Below are 27,272 nucleotides of genomic sequence, written 5' to 3'. Positions count from 1 at the left end.
TTGCAGATCCGCAAAGCACATACGGACATGTGTATGGACCCTTAGGCCTTGTGATGTCGCTGTACATCGGTCACATTGCCTAGTTGCAGCTCAGCTCTATTAAAGTGAATGAGGCTTAGCTGCAATACCAAGCACGGCCGCTGTGCTTGGAAAGGTGCCAAGAGTCGGCTGAGTTCCCCAGAGCTGAGGGGAGCACAGCGACTCCCTGCAACAGCTGATAGGTGGGGGTGCTGGAACGCTGACCCCTGCCCATCTGATAATGATGACCCATCCTGAGGATAGGTCATTGTTATCATTTCACAGATAACCCCTTTAATTAAACAAATATACACCCTTCTACTAATCAAGTATCCCCCGATTTGACCTCTTATTGGTGATAATAGATTAATTCCCCTCGAATTGCAGAACGATTGTTTACCACTCAGCTTGATTACTAATAGCAAGGCTGTGGAAAATAGATTCCTACAGGGGGAGAGAGAAACTCGATGGTTCCCCAAAATGTCATATTTGAGATGGTGATAGCATGCCAGAGAAGTGGCTCCAGGTCATTTCAAAGTAACTGGTCCCTATGGCAAATGTTGTGTCCATGCCTATTGCCTACAACTGTGACTTTATGTAGACAGTTCCAACCCTCATGCCTGTGACTGATATAGTAGACTAGTAAACTTGTTAACAGAAGGTTGTAATGTGGACTTGGTACGTCATTCTTCTTTCTACTGGTTTAAGTTTAGTTATTTTTGCTTTTATTTTTTTATTTGGTTTAATATATGAACAATAGCGATACTTTCTTTTGTCATGCTGAATGCCATTAGATTTTTGACTCTTATTTCTGTGTCACAATTCTATACTTTGATTCAAATCAATAAAAATGTACTAAAAAAAGGGCAAGCAGCGTTTCCAGGTTTGGAGGACATGAGGACCCGCTGGTTATTACATCTGGTTAATGTATGCATTTATTGGGTCCTGTTTTATGAAATAGCTGGGTCTACTGTGCTATTCCATCCCTTGTTTTTCTTACATACACCTGACAGAGGCCAAATGGACACTCCTTTGGGCTCTGTTTGGAAATGAAAGGTTATGGCCATTGGGAGCTTTCCCGGAATACGCACTAAATGTAGAGGGAAAACTGGATGTGAACACTGCTTTTCAACTAAATTTTTTTATTTTCTTTTTTCAGCATTTTGTGGAAATCACTGATGATCAGTTTGATTTTCACACCTACTGTATGAGGAAAATTACACTCAGGTCATATGTGGACTTGCTAAAGTTAGAAGATGTACTAAGACAACATCCATTTTACTTCAAAGCAGCACGGATCGCAATAGAAATTTACCTGAAACTTCATGATAACCCTTTAACGGATGAGAATAAGGAGCGCGAGGCAGACACTGGTATGTGAAAAGTTGTTCCGTAGAACGTAACCTACCATAAAGACATAACAAAACACTGCGTCTCAAGGTTATTTTCTTTTCTTTCATCTAATACTATGTTGTTTCAGTCACTGAGGTGGGGGAGGGGTGGTGGTGGTGGATGGCACATGGTGGCACTAACTACTATATCACAATATTTTATTAACCCTTGTGGTAACAGCAACGTTTCAGCTCACTTCATGGAGCCTTTGTCAAGCCATAATACAAAATAAAGTGCTTATATAGCATACATGATTAACAGTGATTACATAATTATACATCAATATCCATAAAAACGGTATACAAAAGGTGTACATGATTTTTATCATCCTGCGTAAATATCCGATCACATAGAGAACATAGGCGCCTTTTTTGCACGTATCTACCAAGACCAGGTCCGTGATCTGCTTCAATGTATTGCACCAGTTTTTATTTGTGTGCTGCTCTTCAACTGTTTTCATATATATGCATCTTATACGATAATCCCTTGGAGGTCAGTGAGGAGGAAGGATGGTGTGGAAATTGGCATTTGGCACTAGTATATTATAAATGTAAATTATACATTAATAAAGAAACTATACTAAATTATAATAAGCAAGCAGGAGATGGTAGTCAGTGAGGGGGGGAGGGGTGGTGGCGCTGCTGGATGTGGCACTATAAGGGTCTAGTCACACATCTGCAATTTCATTCTGCATTTTGCGGAACGGAATTGCGGACCCATTCATTTCTATGGGGCAGCATAAAAAAATAGAACACATTCATGTCCGCAATTGTGGACAAGAATAGGCATATTCTATTAGTGCCAGCAGTGTGCGGTACGCAAAATGCGAAACGCACGTTGCCGCTGTCCGTGTTTTGCGAATCCGTAGACCTGCAAAACATGTTACGGACGTGTGAATGGAGCCTTAAAGGTTAAGTTACTCAACATTTATCTTGTTTTAAATGTAATATTCTTTATTATATGCATTAAACTGTTTTTAAAACTTTGACATTAAAGGGATTCTGTCACCTCCCCTCAGCCAAAAAACGATTTAAAAGCAGCCATGCAGCACAGCTTACCTGGATTAAGCTGTGCTGTTTAATCTTGAAATCCGTCCAGCAGTTACTTTAAAAAACGACTTTGATCAATAAGGAAATGCGTCCTGAAGGTGCCCAGAGGGGCGTTTTTTTCTTCTGAGAGAGCCCAGTACCGCCCCTCTTTCAGTGCCCAGCCCGCCTTCCTTGTATTTTCTAACTGCCGCCCCCAGCCTGCCACAGCCTCTCCTGCCTCTCCTCCCCCTCCCTCACGCCGAACGAAGTCTCGCACAGGCGCAGTACCCACTGAGGGCTGCGCCTGTGCGATCATCAGGAGACTGAGGGCGGCAGCTTCATCTTCGTCACTGGGCATGCGCCGAGCCCAGTGACGTCCGATGCTTGCTCTTCCCTGCTGACTGAGGGAAGAGCGAGCATCGGACGTCACTGGGCTCGGCGCATGCCCAGTGACGAAGATGAAGCTGCCGCCCTCAGTCTCCTGATGATCGCACAGGCGCAGCCCTCAGTGGGTACTGCGCCTGTGCGAGACTTCGTTCGGCGTGAGGGAGGGGGAGGAGAGGCAGGAGAGGCTGTGGCAGGCTGGGGGCGGCAGTTAGAAAATACAAGGAAGGCGGGCTGGGCACTGAAAGAGGGGCGGTACTGGGCTCACTAGGAAGAAAAAAACGCCCCTCTGGGCACCTTCAGGACGCATTTCCTTATTGATCAAAGTCGTTTTTTAAAGTAACTGCTGGACGGATTTCAAGATTAAACAGCACAGCTTAATCCAGGTAAGCTGTGCTTCATGGCTGCTTTTAAATCGTTTTTTGGCTGAGGGGAGGTGACAGAATCCCTTTAAGGCTAAGCAGTTTGGCAACAAAACAAATATAGCTTAATGAAGCGGTTTTGATGCCCTGCTTATATATACTGTAGCGTCCCTTTGATATTATTGCCTATATCATTGCTGCTCATTTTACTAAGGCTACTTTCCCACTGGCGTTTTTGGCTTTCTGGATCAGTTTTGCCCTAATTCATTCTGAATGGAAAAGGATCGGCTCAGAATGCATCAGTTTGCATCAGTTTGCCTCTGTTCTGTCTCCGTTACGCTTTGGAGGTGGACACCAAAACACTGCCTGCAGAGTTTTGGTGTCAGTCTGATGAAACTGAGCCAAACAATAGAAAACTGATAAGTCCCCCATTGCCTTTCAATGGTGTTAAAGACGGATCCGTCTTGGCTATGCTACAGATAATACAAACGGATCCGTTCTGAACGGATGCAGACAGTTGTAATATCTGAACGGATTGGTCTGTGCAGAGCCATGATGAATCTGCACCAAACGTGAGCGTGAAAGTAGCCTATGATTTCATCTAAGTATGGACTATGTGTCTATGTGCAATTGAACATTGTTGTTCTTACCTTTTTGATTTGATATTTATAAAAAAAAAAAAAAAGTGGTGCAATCTGACTGTTTCTGTATTTATTTTTATTTACCAATAAAAAAGAGAGATTTCCAAAATAAGCTAAACGTTAACAATTTAAGCTCCTTTCACATCACTGTTTCTCCTTTCCTGGCATGCAGGACTTTCGTCTCCTCTCAAAAATCATATTCCGAGCGGACACCGAACGGACCCCATTATAGTCTATGGGGTCTTTAGGCTCCGTTAGGTCTCAGTTATCTGCAGAATCTGTCCTTTCTGTTCTCCTGCTCCTCAACGGAGCCAGAGAATGGAAAGGAGAAACGGTGATGTGAAAGGAGCCTAACATGTTCATTTAACAGCAGATTTGTGTAGGAAATTTTTTATTTTTTTTTCAAAAATGAAAATGCACAGAATATCGGTGTAAGCTATCGGCCTGAAAATTCACAGGTTATCAGTATCTTCTCTAAAAAAAAAAATCAATATCAGTTGATCCCTAATTTTAATTTAATTAAAAAAAAACACTTGTGGCAGAATTTTCCTCCTAGCACACATTTACTAATCAGGAACATTGATGGCATATCACTGGAAATCAGATATGAACAGGTCCCAGATGTGACCTGTACCTATCTCCAGAAGGGGCTTTCTGAAGTGAACAGCCGCACGTGCGTGGCCAACCTCTATTCACCAGTTCTGAAAATAGTGAAGCGAGCACACTCTGCTTTTTTCACAACTCCAATAGCAGTGAATGAAGAACACAGTGCATGTGCGGTGTACTCTCCTTCTCTTTGGGGGCCTTGTTCTCTAAATAGGTGCGGGTCCCACCTCTGACATATATATTAGGCTGGGTTCAGATCACGTTTTTTTTTGTTACATTTAGAATACGTTAAACGGATGCCGCCGATGGATGACCTACTTTGGCATCCATCACCTTAGAGTTCCATTGTAACAGAAACCGTATACATTAACATACGTTTTTGTTGCAGGATGGAAAGTGTAGTGTACTGTGCTTTTGCATCCTTTTTTTCTTCCAACATATACGTTAAACGTAGGCCAACAGGGAGAGTAGACAATAGGCAGCCAAGAAAACGATCAAAGCTGTTTTCTGCTTGTGAGATTTATAGTTGACAGAATTGTGTGTGCCTCAAAAACTTCCATATTGGGCCTCATGCACACGACCATTGTGTGCATCCGTGGCCGTTGTGCCGTTTTTATTTCATGGGCCCGTGGAAAAATCGGAAAATGCACCGTGATGGGGACGCTTCAGGTTAGAATATACTAAAAGAACTGTGTACATGACTGCTGCCTGGCAGGTGCTGCTGGGGTGCAGACCCCCCCTCCCCCCTGTAGTTAACTCATTGGTAGCCAGTGGGCCCCCCTCCTCCCTCCCCTGTAGTTAACTCGTTGGTAGCCAGTGGGCCCCCCTCCTCCCTCCCCTGTAGTTAACTCGTTGGTAGCCAGTGGGCCCCCCTCCTCCCTCCCCTGTAGTTAACTCGTTGGTAGCTAGTGGGCCCCCCTCCTGCTACTGCAGTCCCGGTTGCCATGGTTATTTAGCAATTTGTAGAAGCATCATACTTACCTGCGAGCTGCAATGTCTGTGTCCGGCCGGGAGCTCCTCCTACTGGTATGATGCTTCTACAAATTGCTAAGTAACCATGGCAACCGGGACTGCAGTAGCGTCCCGGTTGCCATGGTTACCGATCGGAGCCCCAGCAATTAAACTGGGACTCCGATCGGTACTCTCCACTGCCACCAATGATTGGGGGGGGGGGGGGATTTTAATAGGCAGGGGAGAGGGCCCACTGGCCACCAACGAGTTAACTACGAGGGAGGGGGGGCCCACTGGCCACCAATGAGTTAAAAACAGGGGGGGGGGGGCAGTCATGTACAGTATTTTAGTATATTCTAACCTGAAGCGTCCCCATCACCATGGGAACGCCTCTGTGTTAGAATATACTGTCGGATCTGAGTTTCATGATGTAACTCATATCCGACAGTATATTCTAACATAGAGGCGTTCCCATGGTGATGGGGACGCTTCAGGTTAGAATATACCATCGGATTGGAGAAAACTCCGATCCGATGGTATAAAGGGACTCCTGACTTTACATTAAAAGTCAATTGGGGACGGATCCGTTCGCAATTGCACCATATTGTGTCAACGTCAAACGGATCCGTCCCCATTGACTTGCTTTGTAATTCAGGACTGATCCGTTTGGCTCCACACGGCCAGGCGGACACCAAAACGACTTTTTTTTTCATGTCCGTGGATCCTCCAAAAATCAAGGAAGACCCACGGACGAAAAAACGGTCACGGACCTACGGACCCTGTTTTTGTGGACCGTGAAGAAATGCTGTCGTGTGCATGAGGCCTTATGCAACTTTTCATGTCTGTGTTGTAGCAAATATGTCTGACAAGGAACTGAAGAAGCTGCGAAACAAACAAAGGAGAGCCCAGAAGAAAGCTCAGCTAGAAGAGGAAAAGAAGAATGCCGAGAAGGAGAAGCAGCAGCGGAACCAGAAGAAGAAAAAGGAGGATGATGATGAAGAAATTGGTGGCCCAAAAGAAGAGCTTATTCCTGAAAAGCTGGCCAAGGTATTGCAGTCACGGATGAAGAGCGTGCTTATTTTTTCTTCTTCTTTTGTTTGACGCTAGGTAAGCTGACCTGAATGAGACTTGTCAGCGATTGATAAAGATGGATATTAGTGCAGACGATAGGAAACAAGTCAGACAGCCTGAATGAATGACTAGTGTGGCTTGTAGCGATGCTTATACACCGTTCTGATCTGTAAAACAGGTTGACAATCCCTTGGAAGAAGCAATCAAATTTTTAACACCTTTGAAGAACTTGGTCAAGAACAAAATAGAAACACATCTCTATGCCTTTGAAATTTACTTCAGGAAAGGTAAGGTGATCTGTATGACGATGGAATTGTGCTTGCAGTGATGTAAGGTAACGACAACTGACCTGTTTTCCGTTTCTTACTTTTTAAAGAAAAATTCCTTTTAATGTTGCAATCTGTGAAGAGAGCAATTGCCATAGACTCAAATCATCCTTGGCTCCACCAGTGTTTGGTCCGCTTCTTTAGTGCAGGTAAGGTACGGTAATATTATGTCATGGCTCTCTATGGGAGTCCGTGCCACCATTCATCCAACCACGAATGATTTCTGTAAAGATTTTCTGAATGTTAACCGTGACTGGTGTCCACATGTTGCTTAGACCTACTGAATGGGGTTAAAGCCACGGGCAAGGCTGCAAAATGCAAAACCATGGCAAAAGCTCAAGGGTCAGCCTTGGATATTTACTACAGTTTCTGCTGATATTTTCTTCTGCAGTATCTAATATATACATGGATCTTTTATAGGTAGCTATAATGCTGCACATGCGTTTTTAAGCTGCTGTTAGGCTTGCATCAGGTTTTCTTTTTTTTAACCCTTTGAAACCACCACTTAATCAATTTTTTTTTTTGGTCTTTCCACCTTCTAACAGTGTCTGAGAGCAAAGAACTAAATGAATCCGTTAGAACAGTATTAAAGCAAGAGGTGAACAGACTTTTTGGTGAAACAAGTCCTACAAACTTTAATAACACTTTCCTGAAGGAGAATATTGGCTCGATACCACACAGATTAGCAGGTAGGTTCTCAACTTTACGGATGTCCTACATGGGGAGACTGCTGCGAAAAACCAGAGCAATTTGACTCATTAACTGCTTCCTGTCACTGTATTGCAGTTTCAGGTCCTAATAGACATGGCAGTCTGTTAGGACATGAAAGGCATTTCAGTTGGCATTTACCCCTTAGGTACCATGGTCAATTACGACCAGTTGTATTGTCAAGTCTTATAGGCCCCTGGAAACACAATTATGGGATGGTTATGGGGTCTTAAAGGCTCCCTGTCAGTGTAATGCTGACGGGTATAATACACTGCACTGAAGCATTGTGTAGTGTAGGTTTTCCACAGATATGCCATTTCAGTGACCAGTGTGTTGTGCCCAGCTTGTGTTGTGCTAAAATTTTTATTTTATTTTTTGCCACTTTTACACACAGCATTTTTGCACACCAAATTATAAACCAGGGAGTCAATGAATACATAAGTTGGAAGAAATCAAGTCTATCCAACAGCCCCACCAAAGAAAAATTTCTTCCATAGAGATTGAAAAAATATATGTACCGTATTTTTCGCCGTATAAGACGCACTTTTTCCCCCCCTAAAGTGGGGGGGAAATAGCAGTGCGTCTTATACGGCGAATGTAGCCGATTTTGCTTAGTTTTCAATGATACACCCGCCGCGATGCCGTGCGGCGGGTATATCAGCTGTGAGGGAGGAGGGGCTGGGGGCCGGCGTCTGCATTTATAATGACAGCGGGGCCCGTGCAGTGACTGTATTCTACTACACGGGCCCCGCTTACTGTACAATCATATCCCTAATACCGTAGTTAATTGTTGTGTGCACTGCATGTAAAAGCATAATGAGCGATGATGAGCGCTATTACTTACAATTAGAAGCGCTTGCCGTTCGGAGCAGGGAGGAGGGAGGAGGCGAATGAAGCAGGCGGCGTGGGCGCATGACGGATGACTCACACTGCCAGCGCCCGTCCTCCCGGCCTGCCTCCTGCCTCCTCCCTCCTCCCTGCTCCGAACGGCAAGCGCTTCTAATTGTAAGTAATAGCGCTCATCATCGCTCATTATGCTTTTACATGCAGTGCACACAACAATTAACTACGGTATTAGGGATATGATTGTACAGTAAGCGGGGCCCGTGTAGTAGAATACAGTCACTGCACGGGCCCCGCTGTCATTATAAATGCAGATGCGACCCCCACCCCCATTATAAAAGCAAATGCGACCCCCACACTTATGGAGGGGATCTGTGGATGACACATAGCATAAGATGCTATATATGTGTCATCCACAGATCCCCACCATAACTGTCATACACAGATCCTCATAACAGCGCCATCCAGAGAGGATCCCCTATAAGTGTCACCCACAGATCCCCCATAACAGTGCGTCATCCACAGATCCCCATAACAGTGCATCACCCACAGACCACAATTAGTTCAAAATATTTTTTTTCTTATTTTCCTCCCCAAAAACCTAGGTGCGTCTTATACGCCGGTGCGTCTTATACGGCGAAAAATACGGTACTTTATTTAATTCATACAATACTTATAAAAACGTGTAAAAAGGACACCAGCAGGTGAGACCACAAGGGGGGAACTGCAGAGTCCGTCAGCCTCAGAGTGTAATCCGGCAATGCCCTTTGGTCCATGTAAAAGGACCTTCAGTGAATTCCTACCTGGCAGTCATATTAGCCACCAAAAGGATCAGCCTTAATGACCGGGTAATTTTTTATTTTTTATTTATTTTTTTTAATCCCAGCCTTCCCAAAGCCTTAAAGGGCTTGTCAGCCCACTAAACCGTTTTTTTTTTTTTTTTTTGGGTTAATAATAATAATTCCTACACTGCGAGCTTCCTATACATATGCTAAATATTCATTTTGGTTCAGTAGATTTAGTTAAAAAGCTATTTTTATAATATGTAAATTACCTTGCTACCAGCAAGTAGGGCGGCTACTTGCTGGTAGCAGCCGCATCCTCCACTCCTAATGACGCCCCCACCGCTGTGTGATTGACAGGGCCAGGGAACGGAATCGTTCTCTGCTGGCCCTGTTTGAATTCAAAATATTGCGCTTGCGCCGTACCTGTTTTTAATCGGCGCAGGCGCACTGAGAGGCGGAGGGGGGCGTCATTAGGAGCGGAGGATGCGGCTGCTACCAGCAAGTAGCCGCCCTACTTGCTGGTAGCAAGGTAATTGCACTTTATTGATAAGCCTTCTATGTGGGACAGTATCAAAGCCTTACTAAAGTCTAGATAAGCGATGTCTACTGCACCTCCTCCATCTATTTTTTTTTTTTTTTTTTTTTTTTTTTTTGGGTGACTAAAATAATAGATGGAGGAGGTGCAGTAGACATCGCTTATCTAGACTTTAGTAAGGCTTTTGATACTGTCCCACATAGAAGGCTTATCAATAAAGTGCAGTCATTGGGCTTGGACTCCCATATTGTTGAATGGATTAGGCAGTGGCTGAGGGACAGAAAACAGAGGGTTGTAGTCAATGGAGTATATTCAGACCAAGGTCTTGTTACCAGTGGGGTACCTCAGGGATCTGTTCTGGGACCCATATTGTTTAATATCTTTATCAGCGATATTGCAGAAGGCCTCAATGGTAAGGTGTGTCTTTTTGCTGATGATACAAAGATTTGTAACAGGGTTGATGTTCCTGGAGGGATACACCAAATGGAAAAGGACTTAGGAAAACTAGAGGAATGGTCCAAAATCTGGCAACTAAAATTTAATGTTAAGTGCAAGATAATGCACCTGGGGCGTAAAAACCGCACAGACAGAAGGAGCGACCGGCGGCCACAGCGCATGTGAGTATAATGCGCTGCTCTTTGCTCACTAACATACCATGGCAGCCAGGACTTCAGCAGCGTGACTCCTGGCTGCCATGGTAACCGATCGGAGCCCCAGCATTACACTGCATAATACTGGGGGGGGGGGGGGGGGTTTGCGTTACCAGAGGGGGCAGATCAGAGGCTGGGGGAGAAGATCAGAGGCTGGGGGGGGGGGCCAGATCAGAGGCTGGGGGGGGGGCCAGATCAGAGGCTGGGGGGGGGGGGGGGCCAGATCAGAGGCTGGGGGGGGGGGGGGGGGGGCCAGATCAGAGGCTGGGGGGGGGGGGGGGGGGCAGATCAGAGGCTGGGGGGGGGGGGCCAGATCAGAGGCTGGGGGGGGGGGGGGGGCAGATCAGAGGCTGGGGGGAGGGCAGATCAGAGGCTGGGGGAGCACATGAGAGGCTGGCGCCATGGTCAGCTCCCTGCTGTTGTGTGCACTATGCACAGGGCAGCAGGGAGAGTGTAAAGTCCTATTCACCCTAATAGAGCTCTATTAGGGTGAATATGACAAGGGTTCTAGCCCTTAAGGAGGCCAATAGTTAATAAATAAAAAGTAAAAAAAAATATATATTTAAACACCCCCCCCCCCCCCAATATAGAAAACAATATATCGCAATATATATCGCATATCGCACATGCTTAAAATTATATCGCAATATAGATTTTAGGCCATATCGCCCACCCCTAAGCAGAATATAAAATCAGTGATGCAGTCCTAACCTCAGTATCTGAGGAAAGGGATTTAGGGATCATTATTTCAGAAGACTTAAAGGTAGGCAGACAATGTCATAGAGCAGCAGGAAATGCTAGCAGAATGCTTGGGTGTATAGGGAGAGGCATTACCAGTAGAAAGAGGGAGGTGCTCATGCCGATCTACAGAGCACTAGTGAGACCTCATTTAGGGTCCATTCACACGTCCGTTGTTTCTTTCCTGATCTGTTCCGTTTTTTGCTGAACAGATCTGGACCAGATCTGTACCCATTCGTTTTCAATGGGTCCTGGAAATAAATCAGACATTGTGCTGTCCGATTTTTTTTCAGGACCCATTGAAAATGAATGGGTCCAGATCTGGTCCAGATCTGTTCAGCAAAAAACGGAACAGATCAGGAAAGAAACAACGGACGTGTGAATGGACCCTTAGAGTATTGTGCGCAGTACTGGAGACCATATCTCCAGAAGGATATTGATACTTTGGAGAGAGTTCAGAGAAGAGCTACTAAACTGGTACATGAATTGAAGGATAAAACTTACCAGGAAAGATTAAAGGACCTTAACATGTATAACTTGGAAGAAAGACGAGACAGAGGGGATATGATAGAAACCTTTAAATACATAAAGGGAATCAACAAGGTAAGGCTACTTTCACACTAGCGTTCGATCGGATCCGTTCTGAACGGATCCGATCATAATAATGCAGACGGAGGCTCCGTTCAGAACGGATCCGTCTGCATTATATTGGCATATAACAGCTAAGTGTGAAAATAGCCTCGTACGGATCCGTCCAGACTTTCAATGTAAAGTCAATGGGGGACGGATCCGCCTGAAGATTGAGCCATATTGTGGCATCTTCCAACGGATCCGTCCCCATTGACTTACATTGTAAGTCTGGGCGGATCCGCACGGCCAGGCGGACACCCGAACGCTGCAAGCAGCGTTCAGCTGTCCGCCTGTCCGTGCAGAGGCGAGCGGAGCGGAAGCTGAACGCTGCCAGACTGATGCAGTCTGAGCGGATCCGCTCCATTCAGACTGCATCAGGGCTGGACGGCTGCGTTCGGGTCCGCTCGTGAGCTCCTTCAAACGGAGCTCACGAGCGGACCGACGAACGCTAGTGTGAAAGTAGCCTAAAAGAGGAAAGAATATTTTTAAAAGAAGAAAAACTGCTACAAGAGGACATAGTTTTAAATTAGAGGGGCAAAGGTTTAAAAGTAATATCAGGAAGTATTACTTTACTGAGAGAGTTGTGGATGCATGGAATAGCCTTTCTGCAGAAGTGGTAGCTGCAAATACAGTGAAGGAGTTTAAGCATGCATGGGATAGGCATAAGGCCATCCTTCATATAAGATAGGGCCAGGGGCTATCCATAGTATTTAGTATATTGGGCAGACTAGATGGGCCAAATGGTTCTCATCTGCCGACACATTCTGTAATTTACATATTATAAAAACAGCTTTTTAACTAAATCTGCTGAACCAAAATGAATATTTAGCTTATGTATAGGGAGCTCGCAATGTTAGGGATTAACAAAAAAAATAAACAGTTTAGTGGGCTGACAGAAGCCCTTTAACTTTTTTATAGTTCCATTCACATAGCCATATGAGGGCTTGTTTTTTTAAGGCAAAGTTGTAATTTCTAATGGCACCATTTACGGTTGCATACAATGTAGTGGGAAGCTGGAAATAAATTCCAAATGGAGTGGAAGTATAAAAAAAAAATAATAATAAAAAAAATCCAATTTTTTTATAGGTTTTGTTTTTACAGCGTTTGTGGTAAAAAAAAAAAAAAAAACGGACCTGTTTCATTCAACTGGTCAATACGATTACAACATTTACCACATATGTATAGTTTTTCTTGTTTTAATACGATAAAAAATAAACTTTGAAAAAATAATTTCTCGCTGGTATCATTGGGGGACACAGGACCGTGGGTATAGCTTGCTGCTGCCACTAGGAGGCGACACTAGGCTGAAAAGTGATAACTCCTCCCCTGCAGGCTATACCCCCTCCAGCCTGGAGAGAGCATATCAGTTTTTAGCTTAGTGTCGTAGGAGGCAGACCTCCCTGCTTAGCAGGGTGGCTCTTTTACAATTTTGTTTTTATTTTATTTTTTTTAGGTTAAGGGGCACAGATTCGCATGCGTGTGTCTCCCTGGGAGGCTGGCCGGTGTTGCCTGCTCCACCGCCCTGCCTCCCCCCAAGAAGACAAAGCGGACCAGGGCAGCCTCGCTCCCCTGCTTACCGCCAGAAAGAGGGCCACCTACTCTCCAGCCCTTCTCTACCTGGACCCCTGATGCCTGGTGCCAGCGGTCGTGGGGTGGCCCTGCTGGTACAAGACTAAGGGTGAAGACCACAGATGAAGACAGGTGAGTTTTACTGTCCCCCTCACATGGCCACCTTCTGGAGGGGGTAACGAATCCTCCACCCGTCGCCCTGCTCACCTCAGTAGAAAGGGTTAATCCCATTCCGCGGCGGCGGCATCTTATTTTCACCCCTTCCCGATCTAAAACAGGCGCCTTCTGCGCCCTATTCCGGTCACCCAGCTCTCCGACCGACCGGATGGCTTCCCGGCCGGCCAAGCGACGCATCTTCTCGGCGGCTCCTTTTCAGGAGCCCGCTAAGCCGTCCCAGGAGAGCAGGCAGAAAGGTTCCCCTACTCGGCCGGACGCCACAAAATCTAGGTCCCGGCTTTATTCGGGCCTACCTTTCTATTTCTTTCTTTTCCCTCCGGCCACGCTATTTACTCCTCCGATGGGCTTCCGCGGTCAGTGGACACAGGCGACCGCATTCCGGACATCGCTCCAGGTACGCTCTGTGCTGACTAGCGGTGAGTCCGGTCGGTGTGATAATTTAGTCCCCGGCTTTGCGGCCTCCTCTCCATATCAGGCTAGGTCCTCACCAAAAAATAAAATAAAAAATAAAATAAAATTAATTATGCGCATACAGATCCTGCCTTCCTCAGCACACAAAATCCAATGGAGTGCATCTGAGGGATCCCAATCCGCCCTCCGAGGCCATTTGGTTGCTTATGCTCCAACTGCGCAAATCCAGTGGAGTGCATCTGAGGGATCCCAATCCGCCCTCCGGGCCGTTTGGTTGATAATGCTCCAACTGCATAAATCCAGTGGGGTACATCTGGAGGATCCCAATCCGCCCTCTGAGGCCGGTTGGTTAATGGTGCTACAACTGCGCAAATATCCAACTGCGCAAAATTCCAGTTGAGGACAACTGAAACTTCCCATCCACCCTCCGGGGGCGTCTGTTTGAGTTTCTCCTCCTGCGCAACTCAGCGGAGGAGCTCTGGAAGTTCCCAATCCACCCTCTTGGGTCGTTTGGTTAATAGAGCACCGTCTGCGCAATCGGTGAGCAGACCTTTAGTTCCATTCCACCTCCGGGGTAGTTTGGTTCCTATATCAACACCGCCACAGCCTGCAACAGCCATGGGCTAGAGGCAGAGAGGTGGAACTGCGCACGTGTGGGCCGAAGCAGGACAGTTATTCGGACTCCGACATGAATCCGGATTATTTTTCCTAGATTACGTCCGTGCTAACCGGTTCTGGTGTAGCATTAACCCCTTCCTTAGGCACTATTTACTCTTCTACTAGATACAGTGCTTAATTTGGGTATTACCTCCTTCCTGAGGTGGACTGACCTCACTAGCATTAGCCTCAATGCCAGCCATAGGTGCCCCTCGTTCTGTGAGTGGCGGAATTGAAGTTCCACTGAGCTCAGTATCGTCAGCATACATTAACCTTTTGTATAGGTGGCATTATGGCATGCTCACTGCTGTCGCGGTGTTTACGTACGCATTACCCCCTAACTGGGGTGGGATGATGGCACTTCCCACAGAGTACAGAACTCGTCATATGCAAGTTCCTGCTAGGTGCGTTACCCCCTTCGATGGGTGTTGTATTTGCACTACCTCGGGTTACAGTACTTACTGGATATGTTACTCCCGATCATAGGTAAAGCGTTTGCACTGCCACTGGATCATAGGTAAAGCGTTGGCACTGCCACTGGGCGCAGTGCTTGACGTAGATTTTTCCCCCTCCATTGAGTGGGTAATTACACTTCCGTAGATCGCGGTTCTGACTATCTCGCTACCCCCTTCCCTAACCGGGGGTGTGCGCTTCCGTTGGTCTCCCATTTGCCATCACATACTTTCTAGGGCATTACGCTCTACAAACGATCCAGTTACGGGGGAATCACTATGCCTCTTTGCATGCTGTATTTCAGCTACGCCACGACTCTAGATGCCTTGGTTTCTTTCACAGGTGGTCTGTGGCACAGTCGGTACCGCTGGTGCCTGATATTCTCCATCTAGTGGCATATGGATTCTGCCACTGGATACTATGGATACTCTCATATTGTATCCCTTTTTCTTCATGCACTTATTGGAGACACAAGAATGTGGCCTTTGTGCTCTCAGGGGGTCACCAGCCTTGTGTGTCCTAGAGACGCCCTCTCCCTATGAGCCTCCACCGTTTCAGGTCAGTCACACTGCACAGAGTACTGTGGTCAAGATCCAGCAAGCCGAATATTCCACCGACTCCGGGTGCTTCGTCCACCACTCATCCTTGTCTGGGTGAGGGCGTTATGCTGGCAATCTGCAGTGGCTACTACAACGGCTTCTCCTTCGCAGGGTAGTCTTCATGCTAGGGCTAGATGCTCCTAATCGCTGTAGCGATTCTGCCCTGGTACTAATTCGGCAGTTGCTCCTGTTCTGCGCCCTTGTCAGGTGGAGGGTTTAAGGTTAGCTCTCCTGGCTGGGCCAGCTTGATACCAGCACTTCTACTGGATGTCCTCAGGCCTTCCCCTCATGTCCACGCTGGCGGAGCATGCGGTAGCCCCTACCGCACGAGGGGTGTTTGAGTCACCACTACATGCTGAGGTTCCTTCTGCACAGTTCTTCGTCAGGCAACGGATTCCTCTAACAAGAGAATCAGTGACCTCTACGGTGTGGCCTACTCCTCGGCTGGAGTATGGCGTGAGCATTACTCTTGGGGCTTCCCTTGTAGGGCCTCCCTTCAGGCGGAGGATCGCATCACCACTGGACGCTGTAGAGCTCCAGTCTCACATGGGAATGGGCTTTAGTTCTGGCCTCTTTCTGGTTTACTACCAATAGGGGTCCGTGGCTCTGACAACTGTTGTCCTTCTGCCACATCCAATCCATATCCATATGTTTGAGAGACGGCTCTTGATGTGAGCCGTAAACGCGTCAGAGTATTGTATGTGACCAAATAGAGACATCATCTTTTGTTGAAGGACTATAAGTGAGTGCCGGTCCTCTTCACTATTATTGTTGACTATTGTCCTTCTGTCGTCGGCTCGGAGATGGCGATGGTGTAGTTACCATGGCTGATCAGCACCTACCTTTTGAGTGCGTTCTACGGAGTAGATCAGTCCCTACGGCACTCGTCAACACTAGATTGCCGTTCTAAGCGGGACCTGGATTCTAGTAGTCATACCGTAACGCCATTGGTGCTACCTCTCTTCAGATGTCAGTGATCTCACCTCAAGCCAATGGTGGTTGTTCATTCACTGCTCATTCCGGGGGTTGACTGAGAGCCTTCCCAAGACGGGTAGAGCGGGTGTCTGTTACCACGTCCCCCGCTAGTAGGGGTTTCGTCCCCGGTACGGATCACACGTTTCCTTTCCGGTCTCCCCTCGTGGTGGATAACTGATCTCCTTATCCTCCTGTCTAGCTGACCAGTAGTCATGGGTTGTACGGCTCTGGAAGCCCATCTCTATTTTTTCACGGACCCAGGGTTCCTCGGGTATGGTGGAGGCGTTGGACGTCGTAGTCGAACTTCACCCGACAAGAGTATTTCTCTCATCTTTGTTCCACTCATCTGCCCTTCCAGGCAGCGTTGCCGCTTTGTTGACATATGGTCACTGACGGGGCTTCCCATCACTGGCGGTGCTCTCATTGGCTTTACTTTGCCTTTCCCGTGGGGCATTGATACTTTGGCCTGCAGTGGGGCACGCCTGGCTCAGGCGTTTGTTTCTTAGTGATTCTCAGGCAGCTTCTCTCACTAGAAATCTCACCACCAGCCTCTATGGCTATAAGGGCGTTGGTCTACCAATATTCCGCTCCCTAGGGGGTGTTCTCTGGGCCAGAGGTGAATCCTACGGACTTGGCCTTTTTAGTTCTGCTTCCACAGCTGCGGCCAGGAGCCAGCTGTTTGGTGGCGTTATTTTTTATTTTTTTCTCTGAATTGATTTGCCTTCTTGTACGTACTTTTTTCTTTGAGTATGGCATAGGGCAGTGTTCCGTCCAGGATCCTCTTTTTTCGCAGAAGGTGGTCGCCTTTCCACGCCTCGCAGACATGGGTTTCTCTTCTTTCTCCCTCATAGTACATGGACCGAGCTCTCCATCAGCCATGTGATTTGGCCTCTGAACTTGCTTGTCCTTGTCTAGCGCTTACAGCCCTACGGACTTCTACCAATTCTTATCTTGGGGTCCTTGTCAAGGCTGACTGCCTCCAAGGGATGTTTTCCAGATAGATCCGTTCAACAGTTGCTCGGGCATGCGCCCTCGGGTAGGCAACGCCCAGCTGAGTCTTGGCCCACCCGACCAGCGGTCGGCGCTTCTCGGGTCCATCTCCTTCATGCAGTAGCTTCCAGTGTGGAAGGCGGTATCTTGGTCTTCCGGACACACGTTCATCAAGTCTTACCGGGTGCCTTCCTAGGCGCCGGCGGGTACTGTTCCAGGCAGCAAATTCTTGCAGGCGGCAGTGAGTTACGCATCCTCGAGGGCGTTTCTTTCTCCATGGGCATGTGATTTTTTTCCCTCCCCGTGGACTGCTTTAGGACGTCCCACGGTCCTGTGTCCCCCAATGATACCAGCGAGAAAACGAGATTTTTGTGAAACTCGCCTGTAAAATGTTTCTCGCGTGGTTCATTGGGGGACACAGCTCCCACCCAGTAATTTCTGTTTGCTGTGATTGTTGGCGGTTGTGGAGCCAGTATGGCCCCAGTTCTGGTTTGCTCCGGCTGGCATTGGTCATTTGTTGGTTGTTTACCGTATGGTTATTTTTATTTCTCGCCCATTTTCCTTGGGGGACACAGACCTTGGGTATAGCTCAGCTCCCTAGGAGGCGTGACACTAAGTAAAACTGTTAAGCCCCTCCTCCATCAGCTATACCCTCAGCCTGGAGATAGAGGCTACCAGTTTTAGCTTAGTGTCCAAGGAGGCAAGACACCCCCTGCTACTGCAGGGCTGTTTTCTCCTTGTTTTAATTTTTTCTCTAATTTTGTTATTTTATTTTTGTTTTTTCCTAGGGATACCAGAGACGCATTGGACCTCTCTGTTCTCCCGGGGTTGAGCTGCACCAGTGCCAACGTATTTGCGCTGCTGCCTCCCCCACTGAAGCAATAGGAGGATCTGGGCAGCACCGGCTCCCCTACATCCCGCCAGCTAGGGGGTCGCCCGCACGCCAAGCCCCTCTTCCAGCTTCCTGCCACTGCGGTGCCAGGGGCTGAAGGGGCGACCCTGCTGGAAGGAAATGAGGGTGAAGACAGGTAAGATGGCTTTTCCAGCCCATTCCCTGTCCCTGTTGCACTGGGTTCGGGGGGGGGCACCCGTGGTCGGCCGTTTCCTGCGCTTCTCAGAGCGCTCTGTGGGATCTCCCCATCTGCCTGCTTTTCATGTACCTCCCGATCTTACGCTTAAAAGATAGCCCCTGCTTCTTACTACCTCCCCGCCGCCGCCCGCTCCGTACCGTGATCGAGGGGGCGGGGCTTAGGCCCGGCATCGGCGGTTCGGTTCGGCGGGACGGGGGTCAGGTGACCACCTTACCTTCCGACGTCCGGTTATACCGCCGCGCTTTTGGGGCCTGCGGGCCCTTCTTTGACAACATATGCCTGGGAATCTCGGGCAGCACGGGGTGCGGGTGTTTTTTTCGCGCGCGCGCGCGTCATGGGGGCGGAGTTTCGTTATGAAATATTCAAGCGTGGAGGGGGCGGAGCTTGTTCCCGCGTCTCTGCTCAAGCTTGCCGCGCTTCCTCACTCCGGACTGAAGTGGAGACACGTGGGAGACACCGGTGCATCGCTGGGGACGCACGCTGGTTTTCTGGCTGCCTCGCGGCTGCTGATCTGGACCTTCGCTCCTAGGGATCTGACCTGACGTTCTTCTGAGGCACTGGTAGGGCTGTTAACCCTCTCCTAACCCCACTGGTCATAGCCGCTGCAATCCCTTGTCCCTGTATCAAGGTACGACCACTTGTCAGCATGTCTGATCCCACGGGTGCCCCCAAACCCTGGTACCACGCCTGTACCGCCTGCAAGGCACTTTTTCCAAGTGGGCAATCTGAGCCGCATTGCCTTGCATGTCAGGCCCCGGTGCAGGGCCCGCTTTCTGCTGTGCCCCCTGTTGTTTCTGAACCCCCTGACTGGGCTAGGTCTCTGTCTCTGGCGGTGGAGAGCCTTACACACGTGGTGGGCCGTCTCGTGGATAGACCGCCTCTCCCGCAGACTGCCGAAATCCCTGTCGCACCTGCTGGGAATGCCGTTTCTGCCGCCCCCACTGATTCCCTGCCTCCCAGTGAATCTTCCAGGGCCCGGCGTACTCAGAAACGTTCAAGGGTTGAGCGCACATCTTCTCCTGATGTTTCGCTCTCTCCGCCATGCGTGCGAGCTCAGTCAAGCCTATCCTCTCAAAGGGATACGCCTTCTGAGGGAGAACTGGCGGATTCGGATGTGGACATGGACTCAGAGCTTCCGTCAAAATTGTCATCCGCGGTGGGGCATCTTATCACTAGTATCCGCGATACCTTTCAGATACACGATGACCCCCCCAGCTCTGAACAGGCCGGCGTGTCCTTTCTCCGACCCAGACAGGCCTCCAAGGTCTTTCCCATACATGCAGATTTTTCTTCTGTGGTATCCAAGGCTTGGACTCGGCCAAACGTCCGCTTTGTTACACCAAAAAAGCTGGACATTTGTTATCCCTTTCCGGCGGAGTCTGTGACCACCTGGACATCTCCGCCCAAGGTGGATCCTCCTGTGGCTCGCCTGTCCAAAAGCACTGCTATTCCTGTACAGGACGGATCTTCCCTCCAGTCCGCTGAGGACCGTCGGACGGAATCCCTTTCCAAGGCAATATTTTCTGCCTCTGGTTCAGCCCTTAGACCGGTTTTTGCCTCCGCCTGGGTTGGCAAAGCGGTCTCTGAATGGGGTTTGCAGCTGGAGCAGGAGTTGGGGTCGGACGTTCCTGTTCAGGACCTCCGTTCCTTAGCCCAGCTAATTATCCAGGCTGGAAAATTTATTTGTGAGGCCTCCCTGGATGCGGGGGCCCTCATTGCCCGTTCCTCTGCCCTGGCGGTTTCTGTCAGGAGGGAACTCTGGCTGAAGGTTTGGGCGGCGGACGCCGCTTCCAAACGCTCCTTGGCCGGTCTACCGTTCACGGGTTCCCGCTTGTTCGGGACCCGCCTGGACGAGCTTATATCAGAGGCCACGGGTGGGAAAAGTACTCTCCTTCCCCAGTCCAGGCCAAAGGGCGGGGTCGCGCGGGTTCGTCCCGTTTTCGGTCCTTTCGTAAGCCCTCCGGATCTAGACCCGGGGCCGGTTCTTCTTCCTCTGGCCCAACCCAGGATAGACGCAAGAAGCCGTTTTTTCGGGCGCAACCTACCTGGCGCAAGACCCAGCCTGCACGGGCTACCACAGGCCAGCAGCCCTCTGCCTGAAGGTGCGCCCCCACCCACCCGGGTGGGGGGCCGCCTTCTCCTTTTCAGGAACGTTTGGCGGAACCACATCTCAGATGCATGGGCGCTCGAGATTGTATCTTGCGGGTACAAGATCGAATTTGCGGCCATTCCGCCAGACCGTTTCTTCCGGTCCCGTCCTCCGCGGGACCCCGTACGAGCGGCCTCTTTCTTCGCGGCCGTTCGCTCACTCATGGACAAGGGTGTCATCGCCCCGGTGCCTCCGACGGAAAGGTTCAGGGGGTTCTACTCGAACCTCTTCGTGATCCCCAAAAAGGAAGGCTCGGTGCGACCGATCTTGGACCTGAAGCGCCTGAACCGCTTCCTCCGCCTGCAGAGATTCCGGATGGAGTCTCTCCGGTCCGCAGTGGCCTCCCTGGAAAAGGGGGATTTCATGGCCTCCATCGACGTTCAGGATGCATACCTCCACGTTCCGGTTGCTCCATGTCATCACCGCTTCCTACGCTTCGCGGTGGGGGACGATCACTTCCAGTTCGTTGCCCTTCCCTTTGGTCTAGCAACGGCTCCTCGGGTGTTCACCAAGGTCCTGGCCCCTGTCTTGGCCCTTCTACGTTCAAGAAGTGTTTTTCTTCTTCCGTACTTGGACGACATCTTGGTCAAGGCACCCTCCCTTTCACAGGCATCCGGCAGTGTGGATCTCACTCTGGAGACCCTGACGCGGTTTGGTTGGATTATCAACCACCCCAAGTCTTCCCTTACCCCCTCCAGACGGCTGATCTTCCTGGGGATGCTCCTGGATACGGAACTGGCAGAGGTCCGTCTTCCGTCGGACAAGCGTCTGGCCCTTCGCGGGTCGGTTCGCAGCCTTCTCCGTCATCACCGGCCTTCCCTCAGATCCGGCATGCGGTTGCTGGGGAAGATGGTTGCCTGTTTCGAGGCAGTGCCGTTCGCACAATTCCATTCCCGCACCTTTCAGAGGGCGATTCTGTCGGCCTGGGACAAATCACCGAGGAGTCTGGACAGGACCTTCCTTCTGCCTCCCCTGGCTCGGGCTTCCCTCAACTGGTGGTTGCATCTCCCTCTGAGGGGGAGGTCCTTCCTTCCACTGAACTGGCTGGTGATTACCACCGACGCCAGCTTACGGGGGTGGGGGGGGGTTTTCCCTCCCCGATCCGTCCAGGGCGTTTGGTCTCTATCGGAGTCCAGACTTCCGATCAACATTCTGGAGCTGAGGGCAGTTCTTTTGTCCCTCAGACACTGGACCCATCTACTGAGGGGCCGCCCTGTTCGGATCCAATCGGACAATGCCACGGCGGTGGCGTACATAAACCATCAGGGAGGCACCCGCAGCGCTGCGGCGATGCAAGAGGTGTCCCTCATTCTCCTCTGGGCGGAGACGCACGTGCCAGCCTTGTCTGCGATTTACATCCCGGGGGTAGACAACTGGGCGGCAGATTTCCTCAGCCGGTCCACCATCGATCCGGGAGAATGGTCCCTGCACCCAGAGGTGTTCGAGGCCCTTTGTCTTCGCTGGGGTCGCCCCGACGTGGACCTCATGGCCTCCAAATTCAACCGCAAGGTTCCCCTATACGTATCCAGGGCACGGGACCCGGAGGCTTACGGCGCCGACGCGCTTGTCCTTCCGTGGTGCCAATTCTCCCTTCTGTACATCTTTCCTCCTCTTCCCCTCCTGCCACGGGTTCTTCGGAGGATCGCGGCAGAGGGCGTTCCCGCGATTCTGATCGCCCCGGATCGGCCCCGTCGGTCCTGGTACGCCGACCTAATGTTGCTGTTGGCAGACGTTCCGTGGCCACTGCCCTCCAGGGAGGACCTTCTCTCTCAAGGTCCGATCTTCCACGAGCATTTAGGCTCGCTACGTTTGACGGCGTGGCTGTTGAGACCGCCGTCTTAACGCGACGGGGTTTCTCCGCGGACGTTGTCCGCACCATGATCCGTGCTCGTAAACCCGTATCTTCGAGGATCTACTATCGGGTTTGGAGGTCCTATCTGGGGTTCTGTGAGTCCCGGAGCGTCCCACCTCTCCGGTTTTCTCTTCCCACGATCCTGTCCTTCCTCCAGTCGGGCCTGGACCTGGGGCTGGGCCTCAGTTCTCTGAAGGGACAGATTTCGGCGCTGTCTATTCTTCTCCAGCGTCCCCTGGCCCCTCTGGGGCCGATTAAGACCTTTTTGCAAGGGGTGGCTCACTCTGTTCCACCGTATCGCCCTCCGGTTCCTTCCTGGGACCTGAATGTGGTGCTCTCGGCGCTTCAATCTGCCCCCTTCGAGCCCTTGCGGGAGGTCTCCCTTCGCCTTCTGTCCTGCAAGGTCATCTTTCTTGTGGCCATCACGTCTCTCCGGCGGGTGTCTGAGTTGGCGGCTCTTTCTTGTTCCGAACCTTTCCTGATCTTCCACCAGGATAAGGTTGTGCTCCGACCAGTCCCGGCTTTCCTGCCAAAGGTGGTCTCCGCCTTTCACATCAATGAGGACATCGTCCTTCCGTCGCTCTGTCCCTCTCCTTCCCACTCCAGAGAACGGGAACTGCACCGTCTGGATGTGGTCAGGGCATTGAGGATTTACTTGGAGGTCACCGGATCCTTCCGGCGCACGGATTCCCTGTTTGTGGTCCCGGAGGGTTCGCGCAAGGGTTTGGCGGTCTCCAAGGTGGCCATTGCCCGGTTCATTAAACTGGCGGTGTCTGAGGCTTATCGAGCCAAGGGTAGGGCTCCGCCTTTCGGCGTCACTGCTCATTCCACCAGAGCAGTCGGGGCTTCCTGGGCGCAGAGGCATCGAGCCTCGGCTGAGCAGTTGTGCAAAGCGGCCACTTGGTCCTCTTTGCACACTTTCACCAGGTTCTATAGGGTGCATACGCACGCGTCGGCGGATGCTGCTTTGGGCCGCCTGGTCTTGCAGGCTGCGGTTTCCTGATGCTCCGGTGGTCCGCCTTGGGTTATGGTCCCTCCCTTCTTGGACTGCTCTTGAACGTCCCAAGGTCTGTGTCCCCCAAGGAAAATGGGCGAGAAAAGGAGATTTTTGTATAACTTACCAGTTAAATCTCTTTCTCGCTCTTCCTTGGGGGACACAGCACCCACCCTTCTGTGTTTGGTTCTAGGGTTTTGGCTGGCGCCCCGTTGGGTTGTTGGCTGTTGTTTGCATTGTTGGTTGTTTCCTTTCACTACTTGGACACGCAACTGGTAGCCTCTATCTCCAGGCTGAGGGTATAGCTGATGGAGGAGGGGCTTAACAGTTTTACTTAGTGTCACGCCTCCTAGGGAGCTGAGCTATACCCAAGGTCTGTGTCCCCCAAGGAAGAGCGAGAAAGAGATTTAACTGGTAAGTTATACAAAAATCTCCTTTTTTTTTTCCTACTCCTATTGCTTGGGCACAAACTGATATGCTCTCTCCAGGCTGGAGGGGGTATAGCCTGCAGGGGAGGAGTTATCACTTTTCAGCCTAGTGTCGCCTCCTAGTGGCAGCAGCAAGCTATACCCACGGTCCTGTGTCCCCCAATGAACCACGCGAGAAAGAGATTTTACAGGTGAGTTTCACAAAAATCTCGTTTTCTCGCTGGTATCATTGTATAATTTTTTTTATTGGTTATGTATTTTAATTATGATTGATTTTTTTATTTTTATTTTTACACTTAATATTTCACGTAGGGAATTATAACAAGCAATCTTTAGGCAAGCACAGAAAAGCTCTCTGTAGGAACTAATGTGCGGCAGCCTTGTATCGCTCAGGAAAACCGAGGTTGCTGCACACTACTTCCGGCTCCCTCGATCCTCGCTAGTGTGAGCCGTTGCACAGCCAGGAGCGTGCAACTCCAGTTTTTATCCTCATAGATGCCGTGGTCACATTTGACCATGGCATCTGATAGGGTTAAATGTGTGTGATCAATGTTGTTGTCGATCACATACATTAACCCCGGGTGACTGCTGTGTAAAACGTATATATTTGTAAGGCAATCGGGAATGGGTTAAATTAAGTTGTCACTGAAATTAGTCACAGTAAATCACTGAAATTAGTTGATCACAGTAAGGCTTCATTCACACAGTCAGTGTTTGGTCAGTATACAATAAAAATGAAAATGTCAGTCCTGTGTCCCAAAACATGGACACTTATCTGCGCTGCTGGTTCCGGTGTAGTGTGGTGGGTATTCACACTGAAAGTCAAGTAGTTAAAGGTTTGAAACCGCGCTGCTAATGGTTCAGTCAGACGCTGCACAAGTGACAGAAATAGGGTATTAGCCTTCGTCCTCCTCTCTCAAGGATTAACAACTAAGAGGGTACTTCACTATATGCTGGTCATTTAATCCTACAGAGGAGGAGGTCTGAGGAGGATCGAATCCTTGAGAGAGGACGACGAAGGCTAATACCCTATTAGTGTTTGGTCAGTGATTTCCATCAGTGATTGTGAGCCAAAACCAGAAGTGGATCCTACACAGACATAAGGTAGAAGGGAAAGATCTGCACCTGTTCTGTGTTTTGGACCCGCACTTGGTTTTGGCTCAAAATCACTGATGAAAATCACTGACCAAACACTGACTGTGCTAATAAGGCCCAAATCTGCTATATTCAGCATCCTTTGTAAGAGCAGATAATCTCTGTACGTGTTTGGTATAATTTTTTTTATTTTTACACCTTTTACAGCTGCCAAAATGATGTCTTATCTGGACCCCTCTAGTCAGAAGCGAGCCGTGGAGCTGGCCACCATGTTGGATGAATCCCTCTCGAACAGGAGCCTCCAGGTAAGATCTGCTCTCACGATGTGTGTTTGATATTTTTTTTTCTTAGGTTAGCCCAGGGATGCTCAACCTGCAGCCCCCAGCTGTAAATCTACAACTCCCACCATGCCCTGCTGTAGGCTGTTCGGGCATGCTGGGAGTGGTAGTTTTGCAGCAGCTGGAGGGTTGCAGTTTGGGCATATCGGGCTTAGCCAGATTGGAGAGTGAATCCAAAAAAGGTAAAATCTGGTTTTGGCCTATGAAAGGCAACTGCACCAAAATTATTTATCTTCCCACATCCAAAATTTCTCTGAGGCTTAGTTGAAATCAAAGCGTCTCGACAATAGAGTGGCAATGGAATTGGTTGTCATTCAGGCACTCTTTATTAAGGCCTGGGTGGTAGAGCCTCTACAAAGACTCTTAAATCAAGGCAATTCAGACTTTAGCAACCTTTGATTCCTAAAGACTGTCATTTAATCACAATCCTGCAGGCTCCTCCTGTTTCCACCAAGCCCTCCACTTCCAAGTGCTCTTTGGTCTGATGGTCCCTTCCCTTTTGGGTCTCCAGCCAAGTCTACTGCTATTGAAGGTGACTTGGCAGGCTTACATGGCGACACAAGGTTTGAGGATGTGCTGTTGGAGTACAAGATACAGTTTTTCCCATTGACACCTTTGCATTTCCCACCTGTGCATATGTTGTTTTTCAGGACATACTTGCACTTCACCTTTACGGGGTGATCGTTCTAATTCCTATCTCTGCACACTTTCAGGGGTTTTATTCAAACACCTTCACTGTCCCCAACAAGGGGTCCTTCATGCTGTAGGTTCTCTCAATTTCCAATGTGCCACCTTTGCCATGGCTCCCTGTGTCATTCCAGTCTCTAGATTACCTTGAGGTGTTCTTTTGGGTGTCAACCAGGATATTCTCAAATCATGACCAGCAGGTGGGCCCTGAGGATTAGAGTTTAGGAACACTGTCCTGATCGACAGCAAGCTTCTGTCTCTCCGGTCTGCAAAACCACCACCACCTGGTTTTCTGTGCATACCTTCCCCAGGTTTTATTAGATCCATACCTTGGCATTCTCTGATGTCAGCCTGGATCGCAAGGTGCTTCAGACTCCACTTTGTTAGGCAGTTTGCACAGCAGCTTCCTTTTCTTTTTGGCCTCATTCCCACTCTCTGGGGGCTGCTTTAGGACCTCACATGGTGCTGCATCCTCTAATGACCTTGAGAAAATTTGATTGTTGTACTTAATGTAAAATCCCACCATGTTTTGTTGTCTTATTTCACATGGTCGTGTTTTTTTCTTTTTTTGTTAGTAAACTTCTGGTTTTCTCATGGAACTAGGCCACTGTTTTTCTTGCTTTTCTTGGGACAACCCGATTAGCTTAATGTCTGTAGAAGGGGAATTGCCTGCTTAGGTGGAGCTAGCACCTTTTCTTCCCCCTACCTAGTGACAGGGCCTATACCCATGGTGCAGAGTCCCCCCAATGAATCCAAGGAGAAAAGGATTTTATGGTACTTACAAAAAAAAGCCATGCTTATCTGGCAAAAAGGTGTACATGAATACATATTTCCCTTGATTATGAATGTTTCCATTGAAAACATTGTGCTTTTACATGGCCAAGCGTTAGGTACAATGAATGTTAAAGGTGGTAGGCTTTTCAATTGATAGCATATGCTTAGCATAGCCCTTCAAGTTATGAATAGTGAAGGTCCCACCTAGGCATCCTGTTGCAGACATACCAAAGGACATACCATGACATATTAACCAACGTGGTGTTCTCACCAATGAAGCAAATTTCAATCTGTGAGAATTTTTTTAGTACCATAGAGACGATAATAAATTTGGTTGCATCCTTAGAGTTCATCCAGGTAAAAGT

At 49.1% G+C, this 27,272-nt stretch overlaps 1 protein-coding gene across 1 annotated transcript in view; it reads left to right on the top strand.

Moving 5' to 3' along the window:
- NAA15 (N-alpha-acetyltransferase 15, NatA auxiliary subunit) overlaps window positions 1–27,272 on the top strand; it is a 79,922-nt gene that overhangs the window by 45,842 nt on the left and 6,808 nt on the right. Inside the window, exons 14-19 of the mRNA XM_044300869.1 lie at window positions 1,178–1,391; window positions 6,236–6,429; window positions 6,632–6,740; window positions 6,830–6,928; window positions 7,325–7,468; window positions 25,316–25,413. Of these exons, the coding sequence (XP_044156804.1) occupies window positions 1,178–1,391; window positions 6,236–6,429; window positions 6,632–6,740; window positions 6,830–6,928; window positions 7,325–7,468; window positions 25,316–25,413 (858 nt within the window). The remainder of the gene's footprint in view (window positions 1–1,177; window positions 1,392–6,235; window positions 6,430–6,631; window positions 6,741–6,829; window positions 6,929–7,324; window positions 7,469–25,315; window positions 25,414–27,272) is intronic.

This window comes from Bufo gargarizans, chromosome 1, assembly GCF_014858855.1.
Source record: "Bufo gargarizans isolate SCDJY-AF-19 chromosome 1, ASM1485885v1, whole genome shotgun sequence".
Lineage (NCBI taxonomy): Eukaryota > Metazoa > Chordata > Amphibia > Anura > Bufonidae > Bufo > Bufo gargarizans.
Note: the sequence above shows the minus strand (reverse complement) of the source record. Positions and strands in the feature narration are given on the sequence as shown.